The sequence below is a fragment of the Heloderma suspectum genome, chromosome 3, assembly GCF_057233095.1.
Source record: "Heloderma suspectum isolate Gila_16-S chromosome 3, 16-S_ref, whole genome shotgun sequence".
NCBI lineage: Eukaryota > Metazoa > Chordata > Lepidosauria > Squamata > Helodermatidae > Heloderma > Heloderma suspectum.
Window position 1 is genome coordinate 265,993,775 of NC_139460.1, and position 16,255 is coordinate 266,010,029.

The 16,255-nt window shown below is 45.4% G+C and overlaps 1 protein-coding gene across 1 annotated transcript; it reads right to left on the minus strand.

The window, feature by feature from the left end:
* Nucleotides 1-1,126: 1,126 nt before the first annotated feature.
* Nucleotides 1,127-14,953, minus strand: ILKAP (ILK associated serine/threonine phosphatase). Its single transcript, XM_084846833.1, has 12 exons — nucleotides 14,834-14,953; nucleotides 13,990-14,055; nucleotides 12,691-12,747; nucleotides 10,948-11,067; nucleotides 7,927-8,053; nucleotides 6,689-6,795; nucleotides 5,762-5,855; nucleotides 5,203-5,290; nucleotides 4,645-4,766; nucleotides 2,425-2,544; nucleotides 2,200-2,281; nucleotides 1,127-1,419 (listed from the first exon to the last, which is right to left on the minus strand). The coding sequence occupies exons 1-12, from the start codon at nucleotides 14,886-14,888 to the stop codon at nucleotides 1,279-1,281; spliced, it is 1,179 nt and encodes a 392-aa protein (XP_084702959.1). The 5' UTR covers nucleotides 14,889-14,953; the 3' UTR covers nucleotides 1,127-1,278.
* Between the last annotated feature and the right edge of the window lie 1,302 nt (nucleotides 14,954-16,255).

Below are 16,255 nucleotides of genomic sequence, written 5' to 3' on the forward strand. Positions count from 1 at the left end.
GGACTCTGTTTTTACGCTCAGTCCTGGTTAACCTCAGACAGGATAGCAATTTACTGCTAGTACAGTTCAGATTAGGGGATTCTAGTATTCTAGGGAGGAGAGAGTGTGTGTGTTATTCATAATGGGTTGGACACAGACTTAGTCATATTAAAGTAGACCTACTGAAATAAATGGGATATAACCAAAGTCCTACTTAAATGGCTCTACTCTATATGGGATCCAACTCAACCTGACAGTTGCATTGACAGCCCAATTCTGTTTACTCAGAAATCAGTCTAACTTCAACAGAATTTACGTTCAAGTTATAAAGACTGCAGCCTTAAAAGTTCATCAGTGCCATATTTGATTACTTAGTCCATGCCTCTAGAATCTAATCCTTTCCATAATCCAATGGACTTCAAGTCAGCTTTGCATGTTAGCGCCATAATCCATACTTAGTACAAATAGTTGTATGCATTCAGCCTGAATCCAAGCCTCGTGAATTCCTTCACAGTAAGTGTGCAGGTGGCCAAAGACACATACTTCTTCATCCACAGTACAATTCAGAGTCATGTTCTGTTCAGACTGCTCTTCGTGTGTTATCACAAAACCCCCAACCCTCCGTTGAGTTCTCTGCCATCATTTTTCCACCAAGCCTGATTTTTTTTTTTTTTTTTACAACACACCAGAAAAGTTGGAAGCATCTCATTTCCTGGGGATTTCATGAAGCTGTTCCTTCCAAGTCATGTTCTACTTTGGTTCCTATACCAGAGAATAATATGTATACACCCAGAAACCCACACACATACCCATGGCAGTTATGAAAGGTGGACATGCTTAAATTGCAGCTTCTGTTCAAAATATACTTGATGAGTGATTGGGAAGAGATCAGGCCCCCCCCCCTGCCCACATGTGTTTTAAAGGAAGCTGCAATTTAAGTGTATCTCTCCCCTCTGTAACCAAGATAAAATGCATTTATTTTGTACTTGGGAGTATTGGAACCTGAAGTACAACATGTTTTGTAAGTGAGACAGTAGTATGGGGACCTGCTAAGCATGATTGTAGTATAGTCTATGTCTGTCTAGTGAAGATGTTAGGTGGCCCTATCCAGCTCCAATTCTATGAAACAATGAACTGATCTAAACAGTTAGAAAAAAACCTTTTATTTACAAATAAGGGCAATTCGGGGGGGGGGGGACCACCAAAACCTTACATACACACACACTCACAAACACACTAACTTATTCTATTAAATCCATTGCATGCTGCTAAGGACCTCCCTTCCACATATTCTTTCCATCACTGTTCGATCCGGACCACCACCACAGTGACGTTATCTGCTGAGCCTCGCTGCACTGCTTTGTTGGCCAACCTGTTACAGGCTGCTTCATACCTAGCGTCAGCGGCCGATTTGGCATCTCTTGTAGGAATAGTTTTGTCCTGTTGAGAAGTGAAACACACAGGGTGGTTTTCCTCTACTTATTTTACTGAGATAATGCACATATCCCCACCAGTCCCGACAACTTGTATCTTTAATGATTTCCAGAGTTCCTAACTCAGGCTTGCAGTAAGTTACTCGTATAGTTTTTTAGGCTTTTTAAAAACTCACCACAAGCAAGATCCTCCCCACTCACACTCCTATGATGAAGACAGAGCAATGTGGTCTCTTGTGCCCTTTTCTAGGCTGAAAGAGCAACTGCCCCTCTACATTTATAGAGGGAAGATAAAATAGCCAATGCTGCAGCCTCAGCACTAATGCCCTCTTTACCACAAAGGTGTGCTACAGAGGTTGCATGTTCTGCCATTTTGTGCTTGTAGCCTCAGAGCCCTTAGGAAGGGAAAGGGATTGACCACTGTTCAGTCTTCACATCCAAAAGAGGCTAAGACCTGGACTGGCTCCAAGGCTTTGAACTTGCTAGTGTAGATACCGTAAGTGTGGCAGCAACTGGAGAAGACCAGAGAGGTGAGCAGCCTCTCAATAATTACTTGCTACAATGAATAAACTTAAGTGTAAACCTTCAACAAATAGCAAAGAAAAGTTATTGGTAAGGAGGTGGTGAAGTAATGCCACAGGAAGCAGATAAAGTAGGAAGAATAGACATGTTATCCCTTCAAGTGCAGTGAATGCAGATTCAAGTGTGGTTCCTCTTCCACATCCCTTTCCTAAGAAGTAGTGGCATCTCCCAGTCAAGTGACTGGACAACCCTAGCTTCCGCTCACCTCTAAACAAGACATGATGAAGTTCACAGCTTCTTCTGGTGAGAAGACTTTGAAGAGACCATCACAAGCCAACAGGATAAACCTGGAAGAGTAATTGCCAGTACATTTTATCCAAAATACTTAAGACAAAAGAAGTTTCTAGAATCTGGTGCTTGCTCTTTTGAAGCCACTAATGGAGAGAAACCACTCATATTTTCCTCATTTCCTGGTTTGGTTCAGTTTTACCTGTCATTGTGTGTAAGTTGGCAGCGTTTGACATCTGGCACAGAGATGACCCCAAAACGCTTGTACTGTCCATCCCCAATGGAACGGGAGACCTCCAGGACACCCAAAACACGCCCTTCCCTGAAGAGGGGAGAGAGGGGATGGTTCAGCATGTCAAAAGGTTAAAACCCTAACGCTGTGCAGTGGCTCTCAGACCTGGGTCCCCAGATGTTGTTGAACTAGAACACTAGGCATGATCCCTAGCCTGGATAGTCAATGACTAGGGATGACAGAAATTGTAGCCCAACATCGGACTGGAGAAAGCAACCCAGGCTCAGCCCAGCCCAGCCTGTATGATTCACAGGTGGCTTCCACAATTCCTTTCACCATTGTACACTCTACTGCTAGAATGCAAGTAAAAAATAATACACTTTGATCTGAAAGTAGTACTTTGCCACATTTAAGAATACAAATTAATCCCTGCTCTTTTATCTAGTAGCTTAAGGTTGGCTTATGAATGGTTTAGCATTATAGCAGTCTCCTAGCCCACTGGCATTTAACTTGGGTGTGTGTGTGTGGGGTGCCCGTGTTCTACTGGTGTGGCCAAGATGATGCTTGCGGGGGGGTGGGGGTGGGCAGAAGCAACAACACAGCAGTCTTGTGTAAGTGGCATTTTCTTCCTCAAGAGAAATATATAGGGTTTAAGCATGTTTACTGAGAAGCTCTCACAAATTCATAGAAAATCCTTTATTATGAGACCAAATGTCAGCAGGAATGGGCCATGACCTGGTGGTAGCACACGGGCTTTCCATCTATAAGGAAAGCCCATGTACAAACATATAAAGCTATGCTTGATCCTGTACTCTCCCCCACCCCGGCATTTTTTTTTTTTTAAAGAATCGCCAGCACCAGGTTTGGCCATGAACTCTGTTCCAGTCCTTGGAGAGCTCTTTCCTTTCACAAAGCAGCGGTACTTGGTTAGATGTACCATTGTCCTAACCGATTAGGAGGCAGTGCCTTAAACCTCATGGGAGCACTACTACAGAAGGCACAGCAATATCTCTGGCCTTGTCTGTCATGTAATGAACTCAAAAGCAGCATGGCTTACACCAGCCTTCCCAACTGGGTGCCCACCAGATGTGTCGGACTATAGCTCCCATAATTCCCAGCCAGCATGGCTAATGTCTTGAGCAACACATCGGAAGGACACCAGGTTGGGAAAGGCTAACTTACACCTTCGATGAAAAGCGAGGATTTGTATCTCATCAAGAAAAAAACCAATGTATTTGGCTTCTAACTAGTTAAATTAAAGCTATTTGGGCAACGTTTAAAATTAGTTTGTTTGCCCAAAAGACTGAATGTATTGTGAGGACCATTTTACATGTATACATCCACACACATACTTTTATGGTACCATACATCTTCATACTAACCTGCCATCCCAGTTATTACTACTTATATATGCTCAAGTGAAGACATATTTAAAATTATGGCTCCTAACAATTTTTTAAAACCCAAACCCACATTGTATCAGTGCTGCAGGTGGGGCCTTAGAGAGCGTTAGATGATGGGGGCGTGCTGGGGCCAACAGGGGGGATACTGGTCACCACAGCACCCTTTTATATTCCTATTTTTTAAAACATGTTTTGTTGGGGTGGGTAACCAGGCATGTACACAGTTGCAGAAGCTCAATTTATTATTTTTACTTTTAAAAATCTATTACCTCTTTCTACAATAAAATGGTTCTTATTCCCAAGTAAATGTGTTTAGCATCAGGGTAGCAGAAGAAAGCATGAGTTTATTCTTGTGGTCATTATGGTGCCATGACCTAAGTGAGTTTAAAATGAGGAACTGCATGTGCTCAGAGTATTTCTTTTTCATCAGGGTTGGGATTTTTGCTCTAACATATCACAAGTTGTGACGCATGGTGGGGGAGAGAAATGTTATGTGCTTTACAACTGAAGCAATAAACATGGCTGCCTAAAGGGCCCCCCTGTAGGACCATTCAATCCAGGGTCTGAAATTATCTAGCTGCACCACTACAAAGTATACAATTAGCAGGTATTCACCAAATGACAGAAGAATATATTCATCATGGGGGATATCCCTCCCCGCCAAGTCTCAACTGTTGTTCAGAAATCCGGATATTTCTGAGCAGCTACTGGAACACTGAAGTCCCTCCAAGAATGGGACCCTAGACTCCCCTCCAGGCCTTCCTTTTGTGCTTCCTCCATTCGTTACCTGACATTGCCTCCAGCCTTTTGGATCCTCATTCGCTCATCGTACTGAGTTGGGTTGTGTTCCTTGCTGAGACTTAAGGCTGTATGCTTCCGACTCTCTTCATTGTAACGACATAGGATCGCCTGCACTGACAGAAGAGCCCACGTGAGCAAGTACTGCAAGCTCAGTCTCTTGCTTGGGGTACAAAGGACACAGCTCTCCCTTAAGTAAGCTCTAAGAGGCATAGTGTACTGCATACATTCCGGGTTAACATATAGATGGATACTATGGCCACCAGCCATTTCCTGAGTTAGCTCGAGTTGAGAAAGTAATGGAGGACACCACCACTGAGCCTATAGCACCACCTAGAGTTCACCAAGAAAATCCAAAGGAGCACAGAGATGCTCCAAGGCATATCTGCAATCAACAAAGCGTCTGAGGTAGCTGATTAGGCGCCTGGGGAACCTATGGCAAGATAATGGCTGTGGGTACAGTACAGTTGCTGTAGTCAGTGGAACTGAAAGGTACCTTCATTGAACGCAAATCCAAGCTGAACCCACAACATCCAGTGCTGCTTACCCTGCTGTCTCCAAGATTGGCAATAAAGAGAGTATTATCGACTACCAGCACACAGGTTGCTGTCGAGCCATCCTTCCAGGCAGGTTTCCTGCAGGCATCAGAAATTGGGGGCAAAAAGGTGAGCCCAAACCTTCTTTGATGCAGGTTTCAAACTATTCAAGATTGCAACTGCACAGTTATGGGGGCAGGTGCAGAATTATGGAAAGCACACCTTGGAATTAGGGCTCAAGGACCATCCACATGTTCAGATAACATAAGTAGTACAGCTCTCCTTGCATTCTGAAGGAATAGAGTCCGCATGGAGGATTGCAAGTTGGAGTACCCTCCGTTCTCCCACAAACATACTAAAGGCTGCCTTCCAACAGAAAGCTAGTTGACAATTTAGGTAAAAGGCTAGGTTAGAACCCTTCTTGATATGCTACCTTTCCATGTGCAGGGAATGTTTGACATAGAGGAAGCGTTCAAAGATGCACCCACCCCAACACCTTCTGAAGTGATACAGCCCCAAACATCCCTGACAAAAGCATGGCACCCGCGTACTTGGCAAGGTTGCACTTACTGGCTGGAAGCCTGCTTGAGAAATTCCTCATCTGTGTGTTTGAAGGTGTCCAGAAGACATCTCCTTATTGCCTTTTCCACACTGGGCACTTCTCCTGTTATACAAACCCCAGACAAGTGATCAGTAACTTTTCCCACTTGCCTGATAGCAGGCCATGCACAGGTATTAAACACAGCCAAATTTGCTCTCAGCACATATTATGACTGTGGAATTAATGAGCTCTAAAATTCAGATTAACGGCTTAGTCTCAGTTTTTACCCAATCTATTCTCCAGGGAATGCTTACTACAGCTTCATTACCTCCCACATTTTTAGTGATATACTTCACTTCTATTCAAGCTGCAAGGTGCTTGAGCTTAGGACCAAGATACCTGATGGAGTACCTTCTCCCTGATGTAGCTGCCCAGTTATTAAGATCTAGTGGGGATGCCCCCTTGACGGTGCTGCATTTGCCTGGGATTTGATACGTGACAACCTGAGAGAGTGTTCTCAGTACAGGGCCCCTGATTGTGGAAATCCCTCCCCCTACATATCTTGTCAGCACCCAGTTTTACAAGATTTTGGCACCAACAAAACACCGATTTGTTCACCGAGGGCTTTGAAAGAATGTGTGTTGCTGCATCTTGTACACTGTTATTCATCTGTGTTTCTGTTCTCCCGTGTTTTATTGGTCGATACTTGTATGATTTTACTGCGTTTTATACCCCACTTTGGGATTATTTTGTAATGAAAAGCAGGTAATAAACTCTTATAATAAATTTTACAGGACCAATTCTGCCCAATCAAAAAAACCACCACGGTGATTTACAGGCACTTCCAATGTGCAACACCAACCCTGCTTTATGTGAGAACAAGTTTCCAGTGAGCATGCAGCAGGGGAGACTTCGAGGAATGATACTGTGCACCACTGCGCTCCCCCACCTCTTACCCTTAGGAAATTTTCTGATCAGATTTTGATGCAGATTCTGTGCTGCATAGGTTGAAGCTCGAACTCCTCCATGGCCATCAAAGACAGCAAAGTATGAGACACGCATACTGTAAGGGAAGATACACATTGACAGACTGTCCCCATTCTGGAAGCGGCCAAGAAACTGAAGACAGAGTTGCAGAAAGCACAACATCCACTCATCTCAAATGCATCGTTCCCATTGGTCTTGTGAACAATTAATCTTTTCTGTAGCCCACACTTATGAACAAGAGAGACTCCCAGCCTCAGCAAGTCAAAGGACGCACATCTCATATTTCTAAGTTCCAGAGTCTCCTTCGATACATCAGCCACAGAAAGGCATCAGCATCTGTACAAAGGCAGTATAACTCTACGCTTCAGCATGTACTTCAACAGGGGCAGTTTTCTCCCCACCAAGCCCCACCCCAAAGATGGTGAAATCAAAGCAAATGCAGATGAATGGGAGTGTTAAGTACATCAAGCCCACACATGAAATTTGAAGACAACACATTTGCAGACTGTAAACGCAAAACAATGCTACATAGAGGTTCACATTTATTTTCCGTGTGGGAAGAACTTTCTATTTCAGAATTTGGGGTGAGAAGCAGCCCTCACAGTCAACATCAGAAGACCCAGCTAATGACAATAAAGGGGTAATTGAAAGGATAAGTTAGTCTGAAACCAGCCAATAATTCACTGTTACAATTCTAGGATAACAGAAATCCTTTTCAAATAAACTACATCCCGAGTCATGGAATACTTAAACACAGCAGATCACTCAGTTCCTAGGCTCAGTCTTGAGATACTGGTGGAAATCTTAAGAGGTACGGAATTCCAGATCTTGTCCATTAAGGAGGAACCAGAGTGAAAAAGATATTTCTGTTGTGATTTTTCGGATTCCTTAGACCTCATTTTCTGTTGTGCTTACCAAAATTAGCAATATCTGAGACAAACAATTTGTTAAGAGTGTTAGTGGAACTGAAAAATTTGCTCTCATTCAATGCCAGGGAAACAAATCCAAGCTGAACTCACAAGTGCCAAGAGAGGCATTACTACAGCATTGCAGAAAAAACCCACACTGACCGTTTCTAGTCATCAAACCAATTGAAAAGTAACTTCAAAATCATTTTCCGCAAAAGGCCATAAAGGCCATCCTGGCAGACCGTGGAAGGGAACACATGCACACTAGTAAGGGAAGTACATAAAAGTGTAGGACTCACATCTGAGAGGGCAGGGGGCTGCACTCTTCTGTGATATCATTCAGAATAACATGGGCATCCTGCATTTCCTCACGCTCACCTTTCCTCTCAGCCACGTAACCCTTCAGACCAAGAATACCTGCAGAGTCTAAAGAGAGACAAAGCAAAGATACATGCAGGATTCAATCCCTGAGCCTTCTTTGAACAAAACAAAATGGTTACCTAATGAAGTTAAAGACGGAGTCTGAAAACCTCTTGACCACAAACTGTATTTAAACTACAGTCAGGGCCAGAAATATTGGAACAAGGATAACGGTTTTGGCAGTTGGCCTCTGTACACCACCACACTGAAGTTGAAAGGAAACACACCCAGATGGGAGCGAAGTCAGGACTTTCAGCTGTAATTCAAGGGGTTTGACAAAAGTGGGGCACTAACCATTCAGGAAGGACAGCCAGTGGCATGCACACACACACGTCGTTGGTGGCTCATAAGTAATGGAACAAACCAACATCATTTCAAACTTAAGGATTGCCTTTAATACCTGGATGAAAATCCTTTGCAGTCAATGACTGCCTGAAGTCTGGAACCCATGGACATGACCAAATGCTGAGTGTCCTCCCTCGAGATGCTTTGCCAGGCCTTTACTGCAGCTGCCTTCAGCTGCTGCTTGTTTGTGGGTCTTTCTGCCTTCAGCCTTGTCTTCAGTAAGTGAAAAGCATGCTCTACTGGGTGGAGATCAGGTGACTGACTTGGCCATTGAAGAACATCCCACTTCTTTGCCTGGAGAAACTCTTGGGTAGCTTTTTCTGTATGTTTTGGGTCATTATCCATCTGCAATATGAAGCAGCATCCTATCAGTTTGGCAGCATTCGGCCGAATCTGAGCAGAAAGTATAGTCCTATACACTTCAGAATTCATCCTGTTGCTTTTCTCAGCAGTCAGGTCATCAATAAACACCAGTGACCTGGTTCCACTGGCAGCCATACATGCCCATGCCATAACACTGCCTCCACCATGTTTGACAGATGATGTGGTATGCTTTGGATCATGAGCTGTTCCTTTCCTTCTCCATACTTTTCTCTTCCCATCCTTCTGGTACAAGTTAATCTTGGTTTCATCGGTCCAAAGAATCTTATTCCAGAACTGGGAAGGCTTTTTTAGGGGTTTCCTGGCAAAGGCTAATCTTGCCTTTCGGTTCTTGAGTGTTACCAGTGGTTTGCACCTTGTTGTGAAGCCTCTGTATTTACATTCATAAAGCTGTCTCTTGACCGTAGATGTTGACAATGACATGCCTACCTCCTCAAGAGCGTTCTTGACCTGGCTAGATGTTGTGAAAGGGTTCCTCTCCACCATGAGCAGAATTCTGTGGTCACCCACTTTAGTTGTCTTCTGTGGTCTGCCAGGCCTTTTGCTGTTGCTGAACTTGCCAGTTAATTCCTTCTTTTTCAGGATGTTCCAAACTGTTGTGTTGGCCATTCCCATTGTTTTTGCTATCTCTCTGATGGGTTTATTTTGTTTCCTCAGCCTAATGATGGCCTCCTTCACTCGCATGGACACCTCTTTGGACCTCATGTTGGGAGTTCGAGTGAATTGCTACCAAATGCAAATGTTAACACTCAGAACCACCTCCAGGCCTTTTATCTGCTTGACTGGTCATGGGGTACCCAGGAAACAGGCCACACCTGGCCATGCAGCTGCTTGTCAGCCATTCATTCCAATACTTATGAGCCACCAACAATGGGGTGTGTGTGTATGCCACTAGCTGCACTTCCTGAATGGTTAGTGCCCCACTTTTGCCAAACCCCTTGAATTACAGCTGAAAGTCCTGACTTCACTCCCATCTGGGTGTGTTTCCTTTCAACTTCAATGTGGTGGTGTACAGAGGCCAACTGCCAAAACAGTTATCCTTGTTCCAATATTTCTGGCCCTGACTGTATAACCACTCCACATATGGCATCTGTGGCTGAAGACGTATCATGTGACAGCAACATCAGAAGTGTCCCTGTGGTTCTGAAAAGTCATGTAACAGAACACACCAGCAATTGGAGTACTGTAAAAATGCCAACAAAATAAAAGACTGACAGCAACTTCCTGCTCTGAGGTAGGCATGCTCCCAAGAGGCGTTTGCAAAGAGGTGGGCAGGATACGACGTTATAAGAAGCTCTTCAACTGAGTTAGAACCCACCCACTAAATATGCTTAACTCCTGAAGCTTGTGACAGGACTCTGTTCGCCACCACGCTACGCAGGTTCACCAGAAAACACATGCGCTCGTTCCCACTATTGCTGTGAATGCAGCTGATGCAATTAAAACCAGGCTACCACAATCACACCACAATTCAGGCAGGAAATTCAAAGACAGCGTTTCGGCTTCCACACTCTAGGCTGGCTCAGATCCACCAAGAAGCCTCCCCCATGAGCCAGACATGCTTAAGGAGGGAAGACAAAGAATCAGGTGGAACGTGTACAGCCTGGTGGCAGCTAGGCTATATTACAACACTAATATATATATATTTGGCATCATAAAGCATTTGTGTGGCAGGGAGGACAGGGAAATCATACTTAGGCCTGCACACAAATCCCCACTCAGCTTGTTGGGCAATATAGGTAAGCCACGATGTCTTCTTCTGAATTGTGCATATTAGTTTGTTACTGCAAGCCACTGAGGACCAAGTTGGTTGAAAGGCAACCCACACATTTAATTTTAAAAAATAAGATACCACTAACCTACCTCACATGGCCGTTGTGAGGAGAAAAGGGGATAACCCCCCCTCCCCCCAGTAGACTGCCCTGAGCTCCTTGGAGGAAGTGTAGCTTACAAATATAACAGAGGCACCACAGTAACACAGGAGTAAAAAGGACTTGGAGTAGTGCCTTTAAGGAGAGAGAAACCCACACTTCAGAGAGGTGGGTCATTCGGAAAGGGCTCTAACCATGCACCCTCCCATTCCTAAGGATGACCACAAGCAGGACTGTCCTAAGGAAACAATTTCACCTTTGACCTAAAACAGAAAAATATTTGGCTTCAGACTGTCTGAAAACCTTTACAAACTTTCTTTTCCACAAGTTCTTCACTCCCATTCTTCTCTCCCTCAGTGGACTTCCTCTTCTCTCCCTTCCCATGGCTCACAGGAAGGGAAACTTGGTCTGTGGGATGTGAAGCTGGAAAACAAAATGTTGTCCATTATCAGGGATCCCCTTCTGCTCTCACATATTTAGAATGATTTTTCAATTCCAATGCCACAAAACTATAGAATAACTCTTGCTACTTCTACTAGTCTACTATTTTAGACTAAATTCCCTTTCTCTTTAAAATTCATGTTGATTTTATTATTATTATTAGGCTGAAGTCAAAGTTGAGGCCTTTGAACTTCCTGTAACTTAAGGCTGCAGTCCTATGGACATGGAGGGATGAGCTATGAGACAGATTTTTTTTTTTTTTTTTACTAAATTAAGAAAAAAAAACCTCAGGAGAAGGTGAATTTGGAATGGGCAAGCTGTTGGAGCATGTGCTTAACTTATTCCCTGCCCACAGTGATTCCACTAAGCCATCCTCTCTCCAAGCTGCTTTTCCAAAGGAAGTACATTAGGGTTCTCTGTCCACACATAATGTATAGTCCAGCTCTGGCTTTGGAATATGCCCCATTCAAATCACTGGGCCTTACTTCTCAGTGAAAATGTGTAAGAATAGGGCATAAGCATAGTTTTGTTGCACAGTCCTTATCAAAGATATATATCTTATCAATTATACCTTGCATGTAGGGATTCACAGTGAAAATGGATTCAAACACCTTACCTAGCCTCTGACAGGCAAAGAACTCATAGTACATTGTTCCCTTGATTATCAACACACAGATAATGAAGTTCCCAAAAACCTATAGATTTCACCTGCGTGTATGAGCATGCCTTGGGCCATCAACAACAGGAAGAAGCTAATCCCAGCCAGGATTGAATTCAAGCAGCAATGCTTCTGAGGCAGTGCATCCAAATTCTTATTCAGAACCTTAACAGTTACGGCTCAAGATGATAACCATTATCTTCACTCTCCTAATTAAAAAAGCCTCTGTAAAAGCCCTGTTATTTGCAGTTTTTCAAATACAGAAGTAGGGACATACATTAACTTCTGGAAGCACATCTGAGGCAATGTTACATACAGTATAGTGGTCCAAGAGCCAAAGAGAGGTCATAGTTAGCCAAACAGGATAGCGAGCTCATGTGAATCTCAAGGCTAGAGCACAACGTAGAAGCCCAGCTAACTTAAACCCAACTGATTTCAATAGGGCTTAAGTGCACAGTTAATTTGGGCAACGTGAGGCTATCATACTGATTACATCTGCCCTCCATATGTTTTGGCCAACAACTTCCATAAGCCCCAGCCAGCATGGCCAATGGTTGGGGATTATGGGAGTTGTAGTCTAAAACATCTGGAAGGCTCTAGGTTGCCTACCCCTGAACTATATGATCCCTGATTGGCTGGGATTATGTAGTCAGGAAGAGCCAGCTCCAGTCTCAGCTAAAAAGTGGTGCTAAACCAGTAGCCAGCAGATAAGTGAACTGCCAATGAATAAGAGCTAAAAGTGCAAGTAAAAGGGGGGTGGTTTTCAAAGGCCATTTCACCCTCCCTCAAAGCATTACTTTGGGGATGCTTTGTAAACCTGTGAGCATCTGGTGCAGTCCTAAGGTTAACCAGCATTTGTGGGATTCAAACATGCTTAACTCTCAACTGTAGCCCAATTATATTAGTGCAAACAATGATAAAATAGAAACATGGGGACAACTACTCACCTGAGTATCCACTGCTGGCAGGTGGGAGATCATCAAAAAGCAAAGAGCCCCCTGCCCCTAAAACACAAGAGAACACATGTCCAGAAGACATATTCCACAGCAAGCAGAATTCTGAGATAGTTTCATAGAAATCAACAAAATTCCACTCTGCCAAGATAAAATACTGCCTAAAGTTTTGCCTGTTCAGGACATTCCACGGAATCTAGCACATAAAACAGGAATGTTTTATTCACTTAGAGTCACTTAGGGAGAGTCACTTAGGGAGCAATCCTATGACCCCTAGACATTGTCTTGAGGGGCCATAGGATACTGGGGACTCTCCCCCTCCAAGGTCGACCTCATAAGGGGGGGGTCAGAGATTTGAACCCCTCTGCCTTGCAGCTGGCACAGAAAGTACTGCTCTAGCTGGCCTCCGAGCTCCGAAAATCAACGGGGGGGAGGAGTGTTTCGGTGGGCAGAGAGGGGAGAAGACCGGAGAGGGCAGGGTATGAGCTATCCTGAGGCCTCTCCAGCCTCCTTCCCTCGCCCTCTGAAGCGCCGCTGCTAGACAGGTGATAAAGCCCGTTTACCAAAAAATGTAGGGCAGGAGAGCAGGGAGGCGAAGTTCCGAGTTCAGGGGCTTCCAATCACTGAGGGCACAATCGATTGGATTGCGCCCTTAGGCTACAATCCTACAACCACTCACTTAATAAGCCCCATAAAAATCAATGGAACTTACTTTTAAGTAAACATGTATTGGATTATGCTGTTATTCTCTCCGTGCCCAAGGCTTAAGGTGTATAAAAATATTTAAAATACATAAAAATAAGTGGCATTAGCAAGTCATAACAGCAAATTAAAATGTATGTAGTGTGTTAACTCTCTCCGGCCTCAGTCTTCATGATCACCCCTCACAAAAACTTCTGAGGGCTGATCATGGGCTAGAGGAGGGGAACATGAGGCTGTTGGCACTTCAGGCAAATATTTCACCAGGCAAGGGCAGGAACTATAGCCTGCCCAGCACTAAAGGCCTACTTGTGAGTGAGGGCCTACCTATCAGGAGGAAGACGGGGTTGGAAGAGAAAATAAGTGTGGTTTGGTGAAGTGCCATAAAAAAGTAGAAGAGCTCAAGGAGAGGGGCTCTTCTGTTCTTTTCTTAAAAGAGGTACAGGGGTGGAGTACCGGCCATGGGCAAGTGTTTGGGATAGGCCAAAAGTACAGGCAAACCAGGAGGATGCAGTTCACATACACACACGCACACAGGGAAACCTTGGGCAAGGGCCAACTTGATCGATAAAAGGATGTAGACAAAAATCATACCCAAATCAGTACTGCTGAGTGATGGAAGATCCTCAAAAAGCAAAGGTCCTTTCTGTCCTTCTTTCTCTAAAAATCACATCAGAACACAAAGTTAAGGGGATACCTGGCCAGATTTTTTTTATTTTTGGTGGGTGGAGGGAAGTAATCCTAACTCTGATTCTATCCTGACCGAAGGCGCAATCCTATATATGTTTACACTGAAAAAGTCTCATAACTCCCTGGGGGTTGCTGGCTGGGAAATGCTGGAAATTGTAGCACTTTTTTAGGTCTAAACATCCTCCCCGAATCAATTGTGTCCCCCACCCCAAACCTCCTCCTCCTCCCCTAGCAGCCAACCGTTACAACACTGGCAGGAGTCCCTACTGCTCCACGGAGTTTGGGTAGGTGATCGCTACAACAGCAGCAGTAGCCACCTGCGTGCCTGTTTCCCCGCACGCCAAACGGAAGACGCAGCTCGTGCCGGGCGAACCCCTGAGTGTCAATACGCGACGCGTGCATCTGCGTGCGCGTGTTTGTGGGTTCACACGCGCATGCGTGTTGCGCCGTGTTTGGCCAAGGGGGGCTAATCCTGGGTGTTATTTAATTAAAAACCAACAACAGCCACACACAGAACGCCCTTGCAGCCAGATGGCCCCTGGGGAGAAGGGGGACGCGGTCGTGCGAACGCCCCTGAGCGGACGCGTGTCCTCCTGGACGCGCAGAAGAGCCTAAGGCTCCCGGGAAGGAGGATGGCTGAGCTCGGAGCCGGCTCTTCCATCTGCCGGAGCTTGAGGCCGACAGCCCAAGGCTCCAGGCCCCCCGGCGGACGGCGGAGGCCGGCCTCCAGAAGGCGCCGCACGCTCACCTGCTGCTGCAGCTGCCGGAGGCGCCGGCTCCGGAAGGTCCCCGAAGAGGTCCATCCAGCCCTAAACGCGGCGGCGGCGGCGGCGGCCGGCCCGAGCCGCTTCCTCCTCTCGCAAAGGCCGCCCTAGCTGCCAATCATCCTTGTAAGGCGGGGCTGAATCCCGCTCTCATTGGCTGCCCTTCGCCCTCGAGGCGGTGTCACCTAGGTCTTACGTCCGACCAGCTCGCCTTAAGGGGCGTGGTCAGAGCAGCCTTCTATCTCTGCGGGAAGATGGAGGGAAAAGGTGACCCTGTGATAGGTCAGTCACTCGGGAGGGCGGGGCTAGAAAGCTCTAGCTATAGACTTGTACGAGCCGTCTTCCGCCCCCATAGTTCTTATCTCTATGGCTCCAACCAAGGAGGAGGAGTTGTCCCCTGCCAATCACGGGCAGGCGCTGCTCGCCCGGCTCGGTCGTCCTTCGCTCGAAGGCGCGGATGATGCGCGATGCGCTCTGTGTCCTCCCCCTCGCTGCTTCCGGAGGGCGGCGCTTACGCCAGGAGAAGGGAAGGTGGGGGAGGGGGCGCGGCGCGCTTGTGGGCGGTGGGCGAAGGGGGGGCGCCTTGTCCCACGCTACGTTTCCGAAAGGGAAATAGTGGCGCGTTTCCCCGTGATACTCCCACTCCAAATGAAGTTACTTTGAAGTAATCCCCGTTGGTTTGATGGAGGTCACTTTTTAAATAGCACGCTTCGAACTGCGGCCGGTTTTAAGATTTTGATTGCTAGTTTATAATCCAGTTTTTGTATATATTATCATTATATTATGATATAACAAATGACGTATTGGATGATATGACATATTCACTATGCTTTGATATAGTAGATATAAATATGATGCCTGATATTGTTGTGATAGGGTATATGACATGTCAGAATGATATAATGAAAGTCATTATGATTCAAATTATAATGGTTATAATTTGAACATGAAAAAGTGCCTTTCCTTCAAAGTAGCCACAACAATATGAAAGAGCCAGTAGCTGCAGCCTGAGGGTATTATGCTTTTGGGGAGGAACCAAGAATGAGTTAAGAACAACACCCACTCCCTCCGGCGGATTGGTTATAATAACAACATCCCTTGTGCTGCTTATGCTGCTTAGTCACGGTAAAAATAAAAAAAGTGGCATGTTGTACTTCATCACCATGTCTATCCAGAGATACCACTGGCTGCCAGGGTTGCCATCTCGTTCCAGCAGCAGCACCGCTTGTGATTTTTTTTTCAAAATTAATATTAACAAGATGGCCCATTGCTCAGCGGTAGGGCATGTGCTTCTGAAGCAGAAGGCCAGGATCTCTTCTTGATCATCCCGGAGTGCAGGACACGGAATAATGGGCTCAAGTTACAGGAAGCCAGATTCCGGCTGAACATCAGGAAAAACTTCCTGA